The sequence below is a fragment of the Equus caballus genome, chromosome 5, assembly GCF_041296265.1.
Source record: "Equus caballus isolate H_3958 breed thoroughbred chromosome 5, TB-T2T, whole genome shotgun sequence".
Lineage (NCBI taxonomy): Eukaryota > Metazoa > Chordata > Mammalia > Perissodactyla > Equidae > Equus > Equus caballus.
This window is the reverse complement of record NC_091688.1, coordinates 96167168-96189194: the sequence shown is the minus strand read 5'-3', so window position 1 is coordinate 96189194 and position 22027 is coordinate 96167168. Positions and strand designations below refer to the sequence as shown.

The 22027-nt window shown below is 43.2% G+C and overlaps 1 protein-coding gene across 8 annotated transcripts in view; it reads right to left on the bottom strand.

The window, feature by feature from the left end:
* PTGER3 (prostaglandin E receptor 3) overlaps positions 1 to 18424 on the bottom strand; it is a 244471-nt gene extending 226047 nt beyond the window's left edge. For 6 of the 8 annotated variants that reach the window (XM_070267493.1, XM_023641854.2, XM_001499286.7 and 3 more), the window contains exon 1: positions 17167 to 18334. In XM_070267493.1, the coding sequence (XP_070123594.1) occupies positions 17167 to 18060 (894 nt within the window). In that variant the 5' untranslated portion in view covers positions 18061 to 18334. Of the gene's footprint in view, positions 1 to 17166 lie in introns of all 8 variants that reach the window. The other 2 variants (XM_023641853.2, XM_005610497.4) reach the window with 2 other exon arrangements.
* Positions 18425 to 22027: the final 3603 nt, after the last annotated feature.

The window sequence follows — 22027 nt, the reverse complement described above, 5'->3', positions numbered from 1 at the left end:
CAGAAACATGTAACCTGTTCATCTTCCATGTTTTCCTTCCTTTGGCTGCTTTTGTCTCATCTGTTGATTCAGTTAGATTCACACCATTTGGTTCAACAGCAAAGTAAATAATAGGAACCAGAAGAAAGCAAACATGAGGAAGAAACCTATTTTTCACGTTTCCCTGATTACAGGCTCCTATGAGAAGATAAACAGATCCCAACACCTGAGTCCATTAGCTCCCTCTCTCCTTATCATGTGAATCCCACGCAGGCAATTTTTACTGCACTACTTAGCTTCCGGGGAGGATCTTAAGCAAGCAATTATAAAATTAATCCTATTACTGTCTTAGGGACTTTTGTTGATTTCATTTTAAAACCCATGTTTGATGTTAGCATATTCAAGAATGGTTTTGCAGGAATTAGTGAATAAATGTTATTGGGACTTGGAAATACCCCATTCCCCACCCCACTGAGCCAGAACAGCTCTGTTTTTATCTGTTTGTCTAAAGAGATTTACTGAAGTAGTTTCCCCAGCTAAAACAATTGGAAAAGCATTGGTCTAACACAGTTCTGTCCAAAAGAAATATAGTTCAAGCCACAAATGTGAGCCACATGGACGCTTTTAAGTTTTACAGTAACTACATTTTAAAAAAGCAAAAAGAAACATGCAGAATTTATTTTAATAATAGGTTTTAGAATACCAAATATACCTGAAATACTATTTCAACATGTAATCAGCATAAAAATTATTGACATATTTTACATTCTTTTTGTACATAATCTTTAAACTCTGATGTACATTTTACAGTTACAATATATCTCAATTTGGAGTAATCACATTTCAAGTGTCTCATAACCACGAGTGGCTGGTGGCTGCCACACTGGACAGTGCAGATCTAGTGCTGTATACTTTCTCCATTTATATTTCTCTCCGTTAAACTGCACACATGTCATCACTGCAGTGTCCACTATTGGTTGCCTACCCAGCATCCATCCTCCCAACTCCCCTTCTCATCAGCACATCTATTTTCAGTGGAGCCTAAGTGCTTCAAGGCTGACTCCATCTCTAGCCACTGGATCAGGGATGAGGATGTGACAGCACATTAGGCAATGACATCCAAGAGAAAGTTCCCTAAGGATGTCTGGGGAAAAGTTTCTTCATTTTTAGGAGAAAGCCATAGAAAAACACACTTTCTTTCCCCTGCTAGAGGTGAACAAGGAAGCATGTACTGGCAACCATCCTACCCTGAAGGGAACAAGCCATAGATGGGATGAGACCAATGCTGCAGCCTGCAAAAGATGAGGGGGGGAGGGGGAGACTCAGTCCTTGATGACAGTGCTGAGCTTCTGGATTAACGAACTCTGAAGGCTGCCCTAAGACTGGGTTTGCAGCTGTGCGTTTTCTTCTGAAGCCACTGTATTATTCCATCTCCGATAATGACTGAGGGCAACATAAATATACTGAAACTTGTGAGCATATTTTGAAGCATTGTTTTTCTCTTTCTTTGTTATTTTTGCTGTTTCTCTATTGTTGCAGAAATTCCTCATTGTTTGTTTCCCCAGGGCACCTTCCCAAATATCCTTTTTGTTGTTTTCTTCTTTGGACACCAGGCATTGGAGCAGCTCTTTTCCAGTGCTTCTACCCACTGCTTCCAATTTACCTTTCTCTACTGTTACAGAAACAGTGTGTCTCCCATCCTCATCTATCCTAAAGATATTTTTAGTCTTTTTAAGAATTTTTATTACCCACAACCATGTGGAAACAATAAAATTAACAAATAATGGGAAAGCTATAATGTTTTTAAAAATGCTCCCAAGTTTTGCTGTATAAATTGTACCCATTGTGCATTAATTACAAACTGGTTTGTGGCCTTGAGATCAAAAACACTTGGGTTTGATTTGCTCAACACCACCTGCCAAGTGTGGGCCTTAAAGCAAGTTGCTTACCCTTACCCAGCAAATAAAAAAGAAAACAAAGAGATAAATATCATCTACCTCGAAGGATTTATATGAAGATTAAAAACCATGCAATATATGTAAAACTGTTAAGGCCAGAATTGATACCTCGATTTTCTGATTCCAGATCGGGTGTCCTTTTCCCTTTATTACAACTGCATTTCTTCATTCATTCCATAGTCATTTATTGAGTGGCTGCTACGGGCCAGGAAGATTTATAGACAAATAAGGTAAGGTCTGTGCTCTTGAACGTCTGACAGTGACTCAGACAAATAAAGGAATATTAACAAGAGGGAGGCCTTAGAGTTTTAGTGGTTCATCAGAAAGGCTGTAAAATCAGACAAATCTGGACTTCACAGTCAGGTCTGCTTTTTATTAGCTTTGTGACCTTGGGAAAGTTACTTAACATCTCAAAACCAGTTTCCTCATCTGAGAAAGGCGATAACTGTATTCTCTGAGTATTGTTGACAGAAGAAATGAGATTAGGTCTGCGAAACGCTTAGCACAGTGCCTATTGTAAAATGAGCATCTGTCTGCTGTGGGCGATCTTCCTCGCCGTCATAATAAATATGATGACAATGGTAAATACAACTGTGCATAGGGAAACGAAAGGTCTGCACAGGTGTTACGGAGGGTAGTCTAGGAGGGGCATTGAAATGAGCCCCCACGATCAGGGAAGTGCCGCACCCTAAAACAGCAGATGCTTCTAGAGTTCTAAAAGACAAAGAGTTCCTACTTCTAAATGTGAAATTGTGTGAATCATTCTAGGAACTGCAAGTTGATTTTTATGACTGAAGGTAAGGATGCCGGGAGAGGAACAGAAAATGAATAGTAAGTGTGGCCAAATCTAAGATTTTAAGGATTAAACCAAGGAATCTGAAACCTATTAATCTGGGTGAGAGGGTGCTAGATCGTAACATGCCTGAATTCCGTGTCAGAGAGTCACTGTGAACACACTGAAGTTTGCCAAGCTTCTTTCTCTTCTCCATAATTATAAGAAAAAGAAAAAGAAAGCAGGTTTGCAAGAATCCCAATTGCGCTGTATCATGCTGGAGGTTTTAAAACTGTCAAAATAAGTTTTCTAATTTTGACTGTAGTCAAACACTTTCCCACTAAGTAAAGAGAACTCAATAAACAGTCTTATTTGTCTTATAAATAGTTTGGTGAAAAGAATAATATTTGTGAATTATATTAGCTGAAAAATGTTCACCTGGTAAAACTTTACCCCTGCACGTGAATGTTCTAAGCCTGAACAGACAGACAGACCTGAATGAAGTTGATGCGGTGCCTTGACAGAAAACACCTCCCAAATTTTCAGTACAGTGGTGAAAGAAATCCTTCAACAGATTATTGTGGGACAAACAAACATTCTTGTCGCCTTCTATAGGGATTTTCATAATACGTTCTCTGGAAACCCAAGCTCCTAAGAAGGCCAAGCAATTAACGAATCAAAGGAGATTCTGCAGAAAACCTTTCATCACTGTGATTATCTGACCCAGCCAGTTTCTGTGGTTTTTGACTATTCTCAGTCAATCTGTTCTTTTTTGCACAACATTTTCAATGACGTAATTTGAAAATGTTTTAGTAACTAATAAAGAAGAGACAACCAATATGAAAGAGAGCATTACAGCATAAAAAGCTAGCATCTACCGACTTCCAGGAATATGACTGAGGAAAGTCATGCAATCGTTTGAATGTTAGTATGTGCACCTGAAAGATGGGGGCGAAAAAAACCAAACTGAAAACGGTTGTGAAGATTAAATTAGATAATATAAATAAAGAGCTTAATGCAGTAATTCTCCTACTTGGGCAGAGCAGGCGTTCAGTAAATATGTCCTCTTCTTTTGTCGGTCTCTTCAGCTTCCTCTCCACCAGTCTCGCTGCCACTCCAACTCCCCAACAGGTGACACGAACACACACACACACACACACACACACACACACACACACACACAGGGCTTGAAAGATACAACATTACTGTCATAATGTTTCTAAGAAGGAATTAGATGGCAACAATGAATGCCCACGTTTTATTATGAATACCCCAATTCTGAAGAACTTTTTCTATGTATTCCAAGTGGGAGAGAAATCCTGGCACTTACTTCTCACTATCAGCTCCTACTTCAAAAACAAGATGCTGCAGGTGCCTAATCCTTCTTCTAGTGAGCCCCTCATATAGCCAGGGGGTAAAAACCCAAGCTAAAGCAATCAGGTTTGTGCCCAGGACTTGGAATCATGAGAGAGTGACACAAAGAAGAAGGGAGCGCACAGACGTGGGGCTCATCCCAGCCGCCTGCAGTCAACTGTATGATAGCAGAATCTTGGCGGTGTGGCCCGATGCTCAGCATCCAGAATAGTCTGGGTCCTACCTGTCTTCCAAACCTGGCTGCCAGCTTTCCACAGACCCTGTGAGCCCCCAATATCCTTTTCACATACGCCCTTTGTGCTTGGAGTCAGATTCTGCTGTTTGTGACCAAGAACCAAGTTTAGGGACGAGACCAGAGCTCTGAAGTCAGAAGATATTCCCAAGCTTCCTGAAATTGATCCACAGCATAATTTCACTAGAAATAGATGCTAGAGAAAAAAGTTGCAAAATGTTCCCTAATGTCTTTTATAGAACAAAAGTTAATATTAAGAAATTTACTTCTGGATCCAAGCAAACCCTCAGCCTATTCTTGGGGGAAATTACTACCATTAAATAAATTCAAAAGTGTACCACCCAACACGCTGGCCGTTAGCACATCTACTGATTTGTAAAGAGAAAGTTGCCAGATTACAAACAGACTACAACTCACTCTTTACAGAAAAATCAACAAAGAACTTTTTTCTTCTCTAGTTGTCTCACTACGGAGCTAACAGAGTGTTCTTGAACTCTCAGAGTCTTATTCAGCCACCTCTGTTCCATTATACACCTCACACTACACCCTTAATTCACTTCTGGACAATTCTCTGAGCCTAAATCTTTAATAATAGCTTAAGAAAACTCACGTTAGTCTTTGAGGATGGAGCAGGGTCTTGAGACCTTGTGTCATGTGTAACTGTTTCTTGTATTCACAAAACAAAAAATAATGGAAAGGAAGGAAGGAAAGAAGGAAGGAGGAAGGAATATTTCGAAACAGTGCTTCCAAGATGACATGTTCACTGAAATACTGCATTGCTATAAAAGCAAAATGAAAACCTCACATGCAGACTCCAAATATAAACCTATTAGCCAAAAGTTTTGAAAAAAAGAACACAAGACCTGGCCTATGAGGGGCAAAGTCACGTCTTAGGTTGGTTCCTTAGAAGCAGAGTGTGAATTGGGGATTCTGACACATGGCAAGAAGTCAAAGTGAGAGATACAGAAAGAGTGAGTCCTGGCCTTGGTCTTTCATAGGGCCACCTCCACTCCTGACACCACTGCAATTTACGTGAATCAAGCAATTTCCTCTCTCTCTCTTTTTTTTGCTAAACTAGCTTGCTTTAGCTCAGTGTGGATCTTCCTCTGGGGATCATGATTCTTATGACATCCTATTATTTCATGAGCGAACTTTGCTCACTTCTCCTTCTCTGTGAGACTATTCTGATTTACATCTCAGAAAACAAAATAGCACTCATTAGATAGAACTTAATCCTGCCTCTGCCCATTAATAGTTGTGTAAACTTGGAGCCGTCACTTCCTTCTTAAGGAGCCAAAAGGAAAGCTATTTGTGGACAGACAGCCACCTCACTACCAGAGGCCCAGAGAGGAAGAGAGGACCCGTTTTCTTGTCAGAGTCATAGGATCGGGATTATAGATATTTCAGGCAGTCTCATAAACTCTGTCTCCAAACACCGTGTCAATACATCCACTTTTCCGAGCTGTCATCGTTTCTCACCTGGACAAGGTCAATACCTTCCACCTGGTCTCCCTGCTCCCATTCTTGCCTTTCTGCAATCCAGTCATCACATAGCTTCCAGAAGAATCTTTTAAAAACACAAATCCAATAACGTCACTCTCCTGCTTCAAACAGCCCAGTATTCTCTTAAAGTAACACAGAAACTCTTTAGTATGGCCTTACAGGATCTGGCCCCAACACTGAGTCTCTGACCTCAACTGGCAGCACTACCCTCTTCCCTGCCCATTTCACTTCAGCCACAGTGGACTTCTTTCCACCCCCCGAACACACCAGGGGAGGGCCTCCACTGTTGCCTCTGCCTAGAATGCTCTTCCTGTAGATAGCTCTCTGCTTAAATGTTACCTCTCAGAGGCATTTTCCCTGACAACCTAACCTTCAGGAGTTTCCCAGGCTCCCTCTCTCACATCACGCTGCTTTATTTTCTTGACAGTATTTATCACAATCTGACTTCTGGTTTATTTACTCATTGATTGACTTTCTCCTTCCGCTAGAATGCAAGTTCCCTGAGAGCAGGAAACTAGTTAGTCTATTTCACTGCTCTATATCCAGCACCTAGAACAGTGCCTGACATATCCTAGGTCCTTAATAAACAATCACTGACACATGAACAGATAAACGAACCCTAAAGGGTCCTCAGCTTTGTTCCTATATTTAGAACTGACAATGGGAAATAACATTGTGTTTTTGAGTCAGAACCTCAAGTTTCTCCAGGAGGACATTTGGTAGACACCACATTCCTTGAGGACATTGTTCTGTCAGGTTGTAGCGCGGTAGCTTGCACACAACCAGTGTTCAATAAAGCATCGGCTAAATGAATTAATATATCATGGCTCCTGCCCCTGACACGGTCAAGATTATTTTATGTTATTTTGCTGTTCATAAACTTAGTGGAACTCCTTGATATCTAATATGGAAGTATAATATTATAGAACTTTAAAAATAAAAGATGTCTCTAATTAAATTAAGTATTGTTCCATATAAACCAAGGACTAGAATTAGCACAACTCCATTTCAATCAGTATAAGGGAAACACCATTTTTCTGCTAGAAAGAAAAAACGTGGATTAGGCTACTCTGAGGAGCCATGGCTTGGAACCCCAGCTTGACCGCACACCAGCTCTGTTACGTCAAATGAATTCTCAAGCTCTTTCAGCTTTAGTTTCATCATTATTTATAATTGGAGAAAATAATGCCTATCTCACAGGGTTGTTGTAAGAAATAAAGAAAATTATTTGTGAGAAAGAGCCCGGCACAAGATTTGACTCTAAGAAAATTCTTTGTGTTCCTTGAAAAGCAACAAATTTCCTATAAGTAAAGGTGCTCAAACAAAAGCTTGGACAATGTCACCAAGAATATTCTAGAAAGAGATTAAACATTAGATGGGTTGTTTCACTAAATGATCTTTATGAATGAAGAGATTTCATAATGTGAAAAAATTATTGTCCAAATTCAGAACAGAAGTGTAGAAAAGCAATACGACTTGCCCAAGATGAAACGCAAATTCCTATTCGAATCTTCAACGCAATCTAGCAACACGCTCCTCCCTCCCTCACCCTTCAATTCCTATTTGACTCACATATTTCTTGACATTCTCAAAAGTACTTCAACAAAACCAGATTTGCTTACCATTCCCAGCACACCTGGCTCAAGTTTTTCTTCCGAGCTTCTGCACAGACTCCCTCCCCCCACCAATTCCAAACTCCCTTCTTTTAAAGCAAAACTTAAGGAAAAAGCTTTTCCTTATTAACATCTCCACCTGCCCTCAGTACTCAAGGACTCCGAGGCTCTGCTTCTCTAATTCATAAGGAATCTGAGTGATCTTCTTAATACAGAAAGTGGATCGAGTCACTCCCTCACCCAAAGCTTTTAGTTGCTTTCCGTCGTACTTAAGATAAAAATATAAACTCCCCACAAACACAAGTTTCCACATGGTTTGGCCCTGCCTCCCTCCCTGGCCTCACCTTGAAGACACTCTGCTTTCACTCACTCTAATCCATACATTGTTCCTCTAATGCTTCCAGCTCTTTCCTACATTGATGCCTTCACATGCTGCTCTTTCTTCCTCAAAGTAGCATCTTTTAAGATTCATCATTAATGACACTTTCTCAGCAAGGTCCTCCTTAACCACCCCCCACCACACCAAGGCATCAAGAGGGGGTCCTCTTTGACACCCTCTCAAAACAACCTCTTTCTTGCCTTCATAAGACGCCCATTGTACTAGTGATGTAGGTAAGGGGATGCCAGAAGCTGACCCCACTTCTCTTTTAGGGGAGCAGAACAAGTCACAACGGAACAGATGCTACAGAAGTAAGCATCCTTTACTTTGGTCAACGTAGAATGAGGAGGTTTACATAGTGGAAATGTGTGGTGCAAAGGCTCACATCGCCCTGGTATATGCTGCTGGGCACTTGGGAAGAAGCAGGCCATCATGCTTTCAGGAAAAAGAGAGGCCAAGAAGCCTAACCTTTTCTTCCAAGTCTTGAAACCAAGAAACATGGAGCAGAGTGACTTTGGCTACATCAATAGAGGGAAAAGACATGGGAAGTTTTAAAAGAAAATCCATTGGAAGGAAAAGGCAAGCTTGTCAGGAGGTGAGCTGAGTACAACCTAGAGCCTGGGGACCCAAGAGGGAGGGCTGGTTCCGGACAAGTGGCCTAAGGCCAGTCCCCTCTGGGTCCATACACTGTGGCACAGTGCTTGTGCTCGGGGAATTACTGCTGAGCTTTATGGCCAGAGTTATGAACTAATGTGCTCTCTAATGATGGCGCCCAAGCACAGACCACTACAGCCTGGACAGGGACATGCTCCATCAGGGCCTCAGAGCAGCAGTGGACCAGTACCACCCTGCTGCTTAGACAAGGCTGATCCGCAGCAGTGGCACCATGTGGCAATGAGAGCAACCACACTAATGACCCATCAGGCTGGTGCCGTTTGTTTATGGGAGTGTTTATTCACTGTCTGTCGATCTTAGTAGATTGAAACCTTCATGAGAGAAGAGAGCAGGTCTATTCAGCTTACTGTTAGGGCCACCAAGTCTAGCACAGACTGCACACTGCTCAGCAACGCTGTGTCACTCACATAGAACAGAACGTGAACAGTGCCCCCTAGAGTGACGGAACTGCTCAACATGTATGACCATGTGAGTCAGCCCTGGTCACCACTCTGTCACCAGGGTGAGCAGAGTGGCAGGCACACAGCGAGCACTCCATAAATATTTATAGCATGATTGTATAAAAGAAGATATGATCTACGTAGTCCTTTTGCACACATTTCTATGCTTCTTCCTAAAAAGTCTGTGGGTGTTTTCCCCACATATCTAATATAGTATGTCCAACAGGGACAATTTTACCTATTTCAAGCCACAGGAAGTCAGAAGTGAAAGGAATGTTAGAGTTGATAGGATTTTTTTTTTGCTGAGGAAGATTCACCCTGAGCTAACATCCATTGCCAATCTTCCACGTTTTTTTGCTTGAGGAAGATTCGCCCTGAGCTAACATCTGTGCCAGTCTACATCTGTTTTGTATGTGGGATGCCACCATAGCATGGCTGATGAGTGGAGTAGGTCCGTGCCCAAGATCCCAGCCCGTGAACCTGGACCACTGAAGCAGAGCATGCAGAACCTTAACCATTCAGCCATGGGCATGCCCCACAGTTGATAGTTGTTTTATCTTACTGATGAGGAAAGGGAAACCCAAAAAGATAAAGTGACTTCTATCTCGTGGTGGAAAACCCAAGCCGATCCCCGGGTCTCTTGCTCCAGTGCATAACCCTCTCTGTGGCTGTCACTGCTTCCTCAGTCACGTTCCCCTGTTCCTCTCATGGGACAGACAGGAGTGCCCATAGTCAGGGCTTACTTCATCGCTGACAGCCCTCGTGCCTGGGGCTGTTGAGGCAAATGCGGATGTGTGGGCTCTGCCTGACCTGCCGCGGCCGTTGGTAGCGGGCTGTTATCAGGGAAGTTTCATGTATCGAGACGACAGTGAACATTCCACTGTACTGTCTGGTGAATCCCCCACAACGCATCTTATCTTTTACAAACTTTTTTAGCATTTTCAACACTAACAACATACTTCTTTTTCCAGATTTTCATGAATCACACCAACAGCAGCATATTCTCAACCATAGAAAATGACACATTAAGTATTCAGAACGAGGGATGAAAAGATGAATTCTATTTTTAGGAAATATCAAAGGATTAGTGAAGAGTGTATTTTTAAAATTACACTTGATTTTTTTAAAAATCAATAATTGCTTAAAATAAATAGGCTTCCAGCTCGATCTTGACCTTTCATTTTGTATCACCAAGACTTTTTTTATATAGTAGTGCTATTTGGTGTAGGATTTATCTTATACCTACATTACACGACTCTTACCTAAATTAGTAGCTACTTTCTTTCTTTCTTTGTAACAGAATTAAGGTGTGAAAAATCAAGCCTCCTCTCCAATCTCTGCCACTGTCTTTCACTTTTAGATTAATGGTCCTTCAAATGCCTAATGTAAACAATAGTACTGATAAAATAATATAGAGACTTTGAGTTAGAGCCAAGATCAGCCACTGAAATGTCCTCCCTCTGAATGTTGCCCAACAGAACGTCCAGGAGGGCCACTGGATGGGACAATTACACTTTGTGCTATTTGTAGACTGCAAATAATATTAATGCCTTGTCAGGAGCTGGTCAAACTGGGAGGCAGTTTACAACTCTGTGATTCTCATGCTGTGGTCTGATCTAAGGCTCATGTAAACCCAGTTCTGGGCTGTGAGTCAGTGGTGGAGTTTCTTGCTGATCGCCCGTGGAGAGATGAGGACAACTGAGGCACGGGTCTACCCTTAAGAAGTCTGTGGAATGACCTGAGCCAGGACAACAACAAGATGCACAATTAGCTTGACTTAAACATTCACGCAAGGACAGGGCAGAGCACACCAAGCACGGCAGGAAGAAGTCCCTGACTGGAAAGACAGGGGACACAGTCTAGACTTGTGGCAGAGGTCTTCAGAACACGAGGTAGTGGTTACCCCTCCAGGTTTAAGGGAAAGGAGAGACAGGATCCAGCATGTTTTTCATTTAGAGAGTTAACTAGCAGCTGTGAGGGGGGAAAGATGCCAGAGCCTAGAGAACGCAGAAGAGACATGGTGGCAGGGGGAGGGGAGGAGGGGTGAATTACACCACCTTGTAAAAATTTATGCACACGTGGTTTACCATTATTTTATGTTTTTCTGAAAAGTTACATTCTCCACCACATTTTTTAACAGTGAACTATAACTAATCAAGCTGTGAAACATCACTTGTCTCTTTGTTCTAGTTCCCTAGGGGGAAAGGTCTATCTGAACCCAAGAAGTCAACGTTATTATCTAGTAAACTTCAATATTAGTAAACTTGTAAACTTCGTTATTAAACTTCATCATTAGTAAACTTCAAGATTAGTATTCCTAACATTGAAAGAATATTCTGAACTATTCTCACATACGCTTATCTTTGTTTTCACTAAAATCCTGAGAAATGGGCTGGGTAGGTGCTTTTATTCCTATTTGATAGAAGAAAAGAAAATAATTCATAAAGATATCAGGTGGATCATCTAAGGTTACACAGTTAATTGCTCTGTAACTGGGACCAGCCACTGTCGTTTGATTTGGGTGCTCAGATATTCAATCAATAAGCATGTATTGGGTGTACCTTGTACAGCAGGCAATTATGATGGTTCCTAGGGAACAAAACAATGCACAAGACAGATACTGTACCTGCCTTCAGGAGGTCAATTAGCCAATGGGTCCAACGAAATGTGACTCAGACTACGACAGGGAAATACAAGGTAGGTGCTGTGGGACCAAAGGGCGGGAGCACCCATCAAGCCTTGAGAGGAGCAAGGAAGGCTTCTCTGACAAAGTGACTTCTAACTTGAGACCTGGGCCAATCCAAGAAGGGTGACTGCTCAGCAGCCATTGTTGAACGACTGAGGGCTGGAGTGACAAGAGGGAAAATGGAGAGAGAAGTGTTCTGAGCAAAGAGAGCAGAGTGACAGAGAATTTCCTCTCCCTAGTGTTACTTCTGTGTGTGTGTGTGTGTGTACATGTGTGTGTCCCTCTCATTAAAGACCTCACACGCTGTCCAACTGTCCTTTCTGGATAAGAATGAATTACTATATCTATTGTAAAATGTTGACATTCACTTAGGGGACAAGATGTAAGCGGAACCCCACGAAATATTAGGCTCCTTCTTTGGTACCCTCTTTAATCTATGAAGGTTGGAATTTTCTAGAGAAAAGGGGAACATGAGAGGTTATTTAATAATCCTCGAGGAGCATGGCATGAGTTGAAATTCAAACTTCCTACTTACCTCTATGATAAGGAATTGGGGGAGTCGGAATTTGCCGTGCTATGTTTGTAGATCTTAGAGTTTCGAGGCGTGAAGAAGATCAATGTGGAATGCTGGTGGATTATAAAAATGCTACGCAAAGGGGAAGAGTTTTAGGGAGGACTCCCCTCCTGCTTCTCTGTAATGCAAGGCCAGAACTGAAAACTGAAGCACAGCACCCAGGACCCCTCACTGCCATCTGCAGCACCCCGGACTAACCACTGTCAATTACATATACCTGTGGCACTTATTCCTGAGGGTTATTCCCAGAAAACTGAATCCGTGGAAATTTTCATAATCGAGTTATTGACCTTTACAGCTTTTTCAAAAGAGAAAGGCCACTGAGTCACAATTATGCTACAACTCTAGACCGTCTGATTTCCTTCAAATATGATGGCTTAAGAACTGTTTAACTCTTGGCTCTTTCTGATAAACTCAAAATTTAAAAACCTGCAAACTTTTTTAGCCCTGATCTATCTCATTAATCTTCAAGTTATACCGGTTTCTGGATATATCATTTAGATAATCCGCCATCACCATATGTGCTGTGTCTAAAAGCCCCAGTCACTCGGGGGCCCCCATTGTCACAAAGAAACAATTGACCTACAGTCTCCTTTCCAAATTTCCCTTTCTAGTTCATTGAACCATAATTCTCCCAAATAAGAGAAGCTGAGAATAACATAAATGGAAAAAGACCTTAGGTATCTACTGGTCCTACCTCTGCACTTTACAGAAGAGAGGATATACAACTTGCCCAGGGCCACCGTTGGGACCAGAATTCCTGGCCTCTATTTACACTAAACAAACAAACTGAAAATAAACTCAGAGTCAGAGTTCCTGAATTAGAAATCTGGTTCTAGTATTCTTTGTACTCGAATTCTTCATCTGAATGATGTAGAAAATAGTGGCAATCTTACAGGGTGCAGTTAAATGAGGTAAGGTATGTGAAAATACTCACTACAGTCAATTGAACACAGTAGATGTATAAGAAATGTTTGCTGAATCAATCACTCCTTAAATCGACCATTTCTCATAGCGTTTCTCTTACCTTTCCTTCTCTGACTCACCTCTTCCTACTGTCTCCACCCTAAGGCTCTAACTGACCTACAAAAGCAAGTTATAACCGATCTTACTTTCCCATTTTCTGGCCCAAATTTATCCACACACTACAGCCCTGACAATCTTTTTAAAACTCTCTTCCTCTATTCAAAAACCTGAAATAGAGGTTCTACTCCTACTGGCAAAAGAACGCACACCTCGTCCTGCCTCCATCCTAACCATCTCAGTCTGGCCCACTGAGCCTTTTCCAAACAGTCTCCCCATGGTCCCAGTGTGCGCATTCTCTTCTCATCGGGCTGGGATCCCGGGCACACTGCACCTCAGCTGTGAGGTCAAGTGCACCATCCCACCTCCTCCCAGAAGCCTACTCTGGCAAATCCCGATGAACTTTTTTCTGAGAGCCAAAGGCATTAATTATGCATCCTATCTCGTATTGTTCTCTCATTGTTTCACTCACAAATATGGAAATTCTGCTTCTCTGAACAGATTATAACTCTTTAGCCAGTTTTTAATGTCTACTTAATATCCCTTCCACAGTGCCTAAAATATATTACAGTAAACTGAAAAGAAAGTAAAAATTCTGAATAATTTCAATTCTTATGAAAACAAATTGCAGAAGATTTTTCCTATAATGCTAATTCACATGTTTAAACATTTTCATAGGGCAGAAATTCATAGGCAGAGAAGATTAGCAATTGAATAATACTTTTTTATACTGTAAAAAAGCATAAAAAAGCATTACTTCTGTAAAATAATCTATCATATGTAGTATATTTAAGGCAAATTTCATTTGTCAAAATACATCAGTGATTCCTTAAATTAAAAAACAAATCACATCCACATTGTGAAATATCTTCTCGAACTGAAGCATCTCTGTTTGCATTTGTGGATATTGAGCAGGGACTTGGCTGATTCAAGACTAAAGGCAAAAGTTTCTAAGGCTGCTTTTATCCCGTTCCAATGTTGTAGATGAGAAACTTTTCCTCATCCCTCACTTTTCACATGTTGACACTCAGCGTTACAGTTACTACTTTTAAGGTGGCCGCAGAGTTAGCCATATTCTACCTGTTTGGGGAGCACCAGGTTTACGAAAGTACAAAACATACTCATGGCTTCCTCGGCACAACACCCTAAGGTTACTCCTGCTTCTGGAAACTTGGCTATCATGTCAAATAGCTGGACTATTTGGTGAATGTAGTTCATAAAAAATAAAATAAAAATAATAAAAGTCCAACAGATTGCACTGCTGAGTCAGCTGGCTGATTCCAAGAGAATTTGATGCCTCATGCAAACAGTGAATAAGAATTGTAGTTCATCTCGCAAAGTGACCTCATTTCCCTGTGTTCTCACTTAACTTCACATCTTGTATTGTATTTTGTAGAGTTTCTGGGGAAAATGAAAAGTAAAAATAGCTTGTGTTCGCACCACAGACAGACCTCGATGTCAGTGTTCACATAGTGGGAACTTGTAACAATGCACTTTTTCTTACTACCGTGTCGCATCTCTAGGTTTTCCAGCGGTAACAACTGGATATTATTATAGTCATGACAGTCTTCCAAGACAAGAGATACTCCAGGTAATTAGATCAGATTAGTATCCTATGCCCAACTCAAGCAAAGCTACCAGGGAATCTACATTTTACCCATAGTTAGAAAAAGAGTAGAAAAAACACTCTCTCACGTGAACATTAATACACCGAAAACTCTATTAACTAAATTCTAGTGTTTTCATTCTTACAATTCCCTAACCTATTAAGAAAGCAGATTTGCCAATTTCTTTCCTTTGAAATATTGCCAACTTTGTCCTGCAGATCATTCTGAAGATATTTGGAGATTTCATCTCGGTGCACAAAACAGAAGGTGGAACCAATTTCTTTAGTTTAAAAAGTACCATGGAAACCATGAATTTCTCCTCTGATATATGATCACACGTTGAATTTATCTTATTTAATGTTTTTATGAGAACTGAATCAATAAAGTATCTGATAAAGTGCTGTAAACAAATATTTTTTGAATGCAGCTATTAATTGAAATGAAATAAGACTAGTTCCAAATATAGTCTCTCTTAAAAGAGTGAGTTTGGCTATCCCAGGTTACAGTTCAGAATGGATCTAAATTCTTCCTAAGGCCACCATGCTCATGGTACTGGGATCAAAGTTTTGAAATAAAAACAGACTAGATACATTCTCTTCTGCTTTAAAAAAAAAAAGCAACAACTATAAGCCTGGTTAACTGCATGAGTCAGCATTTTATTTATATAGCTTAATTACATTTTTCCTAGGGCATAAAGAATGTGATAGAGTAAACTCAGAGACGTGGGACTCACATGACAGTTGTGAAAAATTCAGATATTCTGTTTGCCTTTCAAGTTATGTTAATGATCACACTTTAGTAAAGTGTTCATTATTTAGAACTCTTTTTCCCTTCTGTTCCGCCACCTACACACCCCATTCCTCAGCCACAGAAGTAACAATGTCTAAAATTAGTGCTGGTTTTGATAAGCCACTGTGACGACCTCAGCCTGAGTTCCAGCTCCTGGAACGCAGAACTGTGACCATACCACGACTTGTGGGCAGTTAGGTCCCAACAGAACTCTCCTTGTCACCACAGGTCACTGACTTGGAGCCAAGACTTGCGCTCTAAATATATTACCCCCGTTAAACACAGGTATTCTGGCACATCTGCTTTCCAAAGCAGGGAGGGCCGGAGGGAAAAAGAAACTACAGTTCTATTTTTAAATGCAAGGGATTTAAAACTATAGTTACACAACGTCGACGTCCTTAACACCACTGAACTGTGCACTTAAAAAATGGTTAAATGGTAAATTTTATGTTATGTGTATTTACACAATTTAAAAAGAAAAATCTACTTGGGTGGGTTCTGAAAACTGTGCCCATGGGTTTCAGTTTTTCACAACTGCCTAATAAATTTCCAGGTCCAATATATAGTCTGTTATAACTCTGCCGCAAGGACCAGGTTGCTCTTTCTGCGACATCTCCTAATAGGCCAGGCTGCTTGGGGCCTAAAGAAGCTTCCATTCATTAGGAATTAGTACGCAGCACTTACCCACAGAAATCTCTAGCTAAAAGTAGCACAGAGGAAAACCTCTAAAGTGCGATATAAGAGCCGGCGTTAGACAAGGAGCAAGTGGAAACGTCACTTGCTCCCCCGCTGCGCGCCCTGTGAGGAGCTGGGAAAAACAGAAACCTGTAACTCCTATTCCAGCATTGGCCTTGCCCCAGCCCCGCGCGGTTCCCACAAAGGCCAGCAAAGGCTGGCCGGAGGGTGTTAGCAGGCCCGGGGGCCCACTGACTGACTGTCATTCAAGCGCTTCCTTGCGGTGGTACAGCACCGTTCTAAAGGGCTGAGGCTGGCTGAGCCGCCAGATCGTCTTCACTCTCCCGCCTCCAGTCCAGAGCGAGCCTGCAAGGAACGCTCGCGCGGGTTGCGCTGGGGGAGCGCGCAGGGGCTCCGAGGCTGCAAGAGGGCTGTGCGTGTCTGCGGTCGCTCGCAGGCAGAGTACTCCTGCAGACTGCAAATCGCTTCGACGTGCTAGAGTATTTGAAATAAGGAGAAAGCCCACAGCACCAGGCTACAGTTGTCGTCGCCCTTCTGTTTCCAGTGCACCTAGGAGAAACCCCTCTCTCTGCACAAGCACTGAGATGATGCCTGGGAATCCTCTTACTCTCCAGTTAGAATGTGAGCCGCCCTGTGGTCTCCACGCGCGCATAACCAGAGCCTAACGCGATGCCTGGCACTTGGAAGGCGCTTCAGCGAGCGAAGAGCTCAACTCTGAAGCCGCAACCAAGATACCGTGGGCAGAGAGGCCTCCTCAATGCTCTGTGGTTGCAAACGTACTCCTGCAGGTGCTGCTCCCTGGAGAAGTCTCCGTCGCCCGCCAGCGCGCACGCCCGCCCCCACCTCCCAACCCTGGAACTACCTACCAGCAGTGGCGACCAGCAGACAGACAGCACGCACATGATCCCCATGAGCTGGATGGCCGTCTCGGTCGTGATCCGGCCCCACTGGGCGCTGGATTGCGACGCCGTGGCCTTGGCTCTGCAGCGGGACACCAGGGCCTTAATGGTGGCCAGGTTGCAGGCGAAGGTGACCGCCAGCGCCGAAAGCCCCAGGAAGGCAAAGGTGGAGGCAAAGAAAAGGTTGCCCCAGTTGTGTGGATAACTAGTCCCGTTGCCCCCGCCCCCAGTGCTAATGAAGCACCACGTCCCGGGCCACTGGACGGTGTACTGACCCACGCCCAGCACGGGCAGCAGGGCGAAGGCGAGCACGGCCAGCCACACGCCGAGCAGCACGGCGCGGGTGGCGCGCGTCTTCATGTGGCTCGCGTACCAGTGCGGCGCCCGGATGGCCAGCGCCCGCTCGACGGCCATGGCGCTGGCGATGAAGAGCGAGGAGAGCCCAAAGACAGTCATGGTCAGCCCGAAGAAGGTGCACAGCCTCCCCGACGGGTCGAGGTGCTCCCAGCGCTGCTGGGACAGGTACACGACGATGACCACTGGGCTGGTGAGCAGCTGCCCGACCAGGTCGGTGAGCGCGAGCCAGCCGATGCACAGCAGGAACGACTTTTTGCGCTTGCTCTCCCGGCGCCGGTAGCTCCGCGACACGAGCAGCATGGCCAGTGCGTTGCCCACGAAGCCGGTGATCATCATGGTGATGGGGAAGACGACGGACACGGAGCTGCAATCCTCTCCGGGCCCCGGGGGGCGCGTGAGGTTGTCCTGCGCCTCGGCGGAGCCCTCGGGCGCCCACATGCCCGGGTAGGAGTGGTTGAGATGGGTGCAGAAAGGGGCGCTCCCGTGGCCCCGGGTCTCCTTCATGTTGGCTTCCAGGTGAGGAGGGGACGGCGCCCGGGGAGCAGCAGCGGGAGCTGGCAGACGGGGCGCGGGCGGCGGCGCAGGTCGGTGGCGACCCGGGCTGGGGCTGCGGCTGGGGCTGGGCTGCCCTCCATGGTGCGGGGCGCAGCCGCCGCCTCGCTTCGCCGCTCCGGCCGCGGCCGCGGCGGCCCTGGGCTTTCGGGCCTCGCCGGCAGCCGCGCCGTCGGCTCCGGGAAGCCTCTAGCTCCGAGCGCGCCGAGGTGCCGGGCCCCTCTATAAGGCCGAGGGGCGGGGCGCCCGTGGGTGTGGGCATCGGCGCCGTGGGAGGAGGATGGAGAAGCTGCTGAGCGCCTCTCTTGGCCGCTGTGTGACTGCTGTCCTGGCTTCCTGAGCTGGGAACCCCCCGCCCCCCTCGAATGCCGCAGCTCCAGGCCAGACTCGACGCCCGGCCAGGCCGCCCTGCCCGGCTCCGCGCATTCTCCTGTTCCCTGCCAGAGGAGGGTCGTGGGCTGGAGAAAATGTCCCTCACTGGACTTCTCGACCTCAGGCAAGTTGCTAAGGCCGACCTGGGCACCCGCCCGCCCTCCTTCTCGATCTACAGATGCTCATACAGGGACCAGATCCTCCTCCTGAAGCAACTTGGTAACCCTGGCAAGTCTAACTCACCTGCCCCTGGGCAATCTAGGCAAACCACACTCCTTTGCAAAGCTAAGCGTGACCTTTTTTCCCTTTTTACTTCAGGGCTCTGGAATGGTCATGAGCAGCCAAGTTGCTCTGTCCCCAGGGGCGCCCTGAAACTGTAAAAGTAATAGTGCCCAGAGACTCAAGGGAACAGGTACAGGGAAACAAAATAAAATCAGATGATCAAATTCAAAGGTGAAGAGATCTTAACTACCACCCCCACCCCCTAAATTCTTCCTCCTCCTTAAAAAAAAAAAAAAAAAAAAAAAAATGTCAGCCAGGGCAAAAGTGTCTGGAGGCAGGTGGCAGTCACTTGTACGTCTGAGACAGTGACAGATGCTGTGGCCAGCCTAGAGAGCTGGAGAGAGAGGGGCGGCACCCTCGCCGGTTCTCATGAGATTAGGACTAGAAACTGCATTTAGATGTTACCAAGGCCTTCACATTTAGTGAAAATGGGCATAATTGCCTAGTAACATCTTTTATTAAGCCAATATTTTGTGTTTTCACAAGCATTTTCCTATTTTTTCAGAGACCCTCCAAGGTCGTGTTGCTATTATTATTCCTCCCCTCTTATGATGAGGTAGCTGAGGCTCCATGAAGTTAAAGGATGTGCCCAAGGTCTCCGCAATTCTCCAGCCTCTGTCTTATTTGAAGCACAGTGTTCCTTATACGGGTACCATAGCCACTCTCAGCAGGTGAAAACAAACGGTAAGACCAGCTGTTCCCAAATCTGGGGAGGGCCTGGTTCTTCTGCTTCTTCACATTGTCCAGAAAATGAAAAGATTTAAAAAGTTATTTACAAATTTCATTTTTCCTCATATGTAAGAAATCAGACCTAATCATATTGCGCTATGAAGACCGTTACTCAGGCTATGGATTGACTTTCAGAGCAAGCCCCATCAGGTTCTGTGCCTGTCCTGGCTTAGCCAATATCCTTTTGGGTGTAAATGAGTGGTAGGAGATGAGACTGGAATAGTTCCCCTGCATTCTTTCCTTGCCTGCGGTTGTTTTCACTCTGTATGAGTTTGAAAAAATATCATTACAAGGTTATATAGTTTTTAAAGGAGAAAAAGCAAAAGCGTAATTTAAACTCATTTTAACAACATACATTGGTCATATCACTAATTTCAATTTGTGTTTTGCTGTCATTTAAAAATGTTTTGCACTTTTGAGTTTTATTTCTCTTTTAAAATACCACGTTTCTAATGAGAACAATAGCTGGGAAGGAATAGAAAAGTGGTTTACTTTTTAAATCTCCCCCCCCCCATTTTGTCTTATTAGTTTTAATTAACCTCAAGTCCATAATCAGGAAAGTGTTTTTTTTAAATGTCATTTGAAAAGTAAAATAATGTGAGATATAAGCTTTATCCAGAGCTTTTGGATGAACATATATATCAAATTTAGTTTTTAAGCAATAAAATTCTAGTGTAATTATATATTTTATTTAAAAATTTAAGACCTTTTCATGATTCATACATCAAAGAAAGCAAAGCTGATCTCTCTCCAGTTACATCAAAAATTATTCTTCTGGGGCTGGCCCTGTGGCCGAGTGGTTAAGTTCACACACTCCGCTGCAGCGGCCCAGGGTTTCGCTGGTTCAGATCCTGAGCAGGGACATGGCACCACTCGTGAGGCCACGTTGAGATGGCGTCCCACATGCCACAACTAGAAGGACCTGCAACTAAGATATACAACTATGTATGGGGGGATTTGGGGAGATAGAGCAGAAAAAAGAAAGAGAGAAGATTGGCAACAGTTGTAAGCTCAGGTGCCAATCTTTAAAAAAAATAATTTTTCTTTTTATTTACGAATATTTGACCTCTTTGACATTTTTACCTTCCCCATTGCAGCACACGCTGTAGCCAATTGGATTTTACAGGAGTAACAAACATCAGGACACTACAGAAGTATCAAAGAATTAATGTTAGCCTCTTAACTCACCTCTACACCAAGGCACTAAATGTGTTGCATTTCAGATCTTTCATGTAACACTTTCCTCCTTTCAGCGTTTTGCTTTGTCCTATTCTAAGTTGTCTGTTTTGTAGCTGTTCACCTTGTAAACAAGTGATTTGGGGGGTTTGAGGAGTCACACAACAGGATGCTAGCAGCTGGATTCCGGTTGGCACTTTTGGGTGTTAGAACAGAAATAGTCTGAATTGTGCTGGTCTGAAACACCACCACCCTCTAGTGACCAAAAGGCTAATAACATGCTGTACACCATATTAAACAGAATTTCTAAATGACAAATAGACGCTTTGCTTAGGGAACCTCATTTATGTTTCCTAGGGATCTGCTCATTAATACATAACTATGGTCACTTTGTTTCCTTTTGAGTACACAAACTGGCATGTCTGCTTGATCAATAGACCAGTGAAGGGTTAAAGCTATAGAGTCAGATAATTGAAAGGTTACATATTCAAATGCTTTTTAAAATTTTAAAGTATACATCCGCTCATTACATATTTTTAACAGAAACTCTGCCCTAGAAATTATTTTAACCCATAAATTGTACCCCTCCGGTATCTTAAATTTTTAAATTGACAACATATATCAAAATTTAGCTAGTATTGATCAATTTTTATTCTATTTACTTCTACTGAACTTCTATTAAGAAATCTTAAAATAGACACAGATACAAAAACAAGATTAATAACGAGTGTGATATAATCAGGACCTTGTTTACCTCAAAATATTTGCAATTCTTACGCCATGGAGCCAAATGCTAATTTTAGCATATATTTTAGTCATTCCTTCACTCCATAAATATTTATTGAGCACTTAGTCTATGTCAGACGCTGTACTAGTTGTTAGGGAGACAAAAGAAACACACAAAAGTCTCTACATTTATGGACTTTATATTTTAGTGCAAAACTTTTTGTTTTAATCTGAAATAACAGAAGAAAGAATGCTAATCTCAGTGGCTTTTGTAATGTGCCATGGAGGTATGATCTTATATGAAAACTGCTTGTAAAAACTACGTACAGTTTTCATGGAAAACTGGAAAAAATATGTACAGTTTTCATGATCAAATGAGATTTATCTCTGGAACCCAAGGTAGATTTAACACTCCACGTCAGTCAATATAATTACCATTTCAACAAAATAAGGGAGATGCTTTGAAGTCTTTGCTAAATCAAGCATCTGGGTACACTAGTTCCTTTCTATTGACTGCCTTTTCTCCAAACTTTCCTTCCTATGTCTTTACATGCCTAGTAATTTTTAATTGAAAACTGGATAGTCAATATACTGTAGTGACTGTGGATTCCATTGTTTTCTTCTAGGGATTACT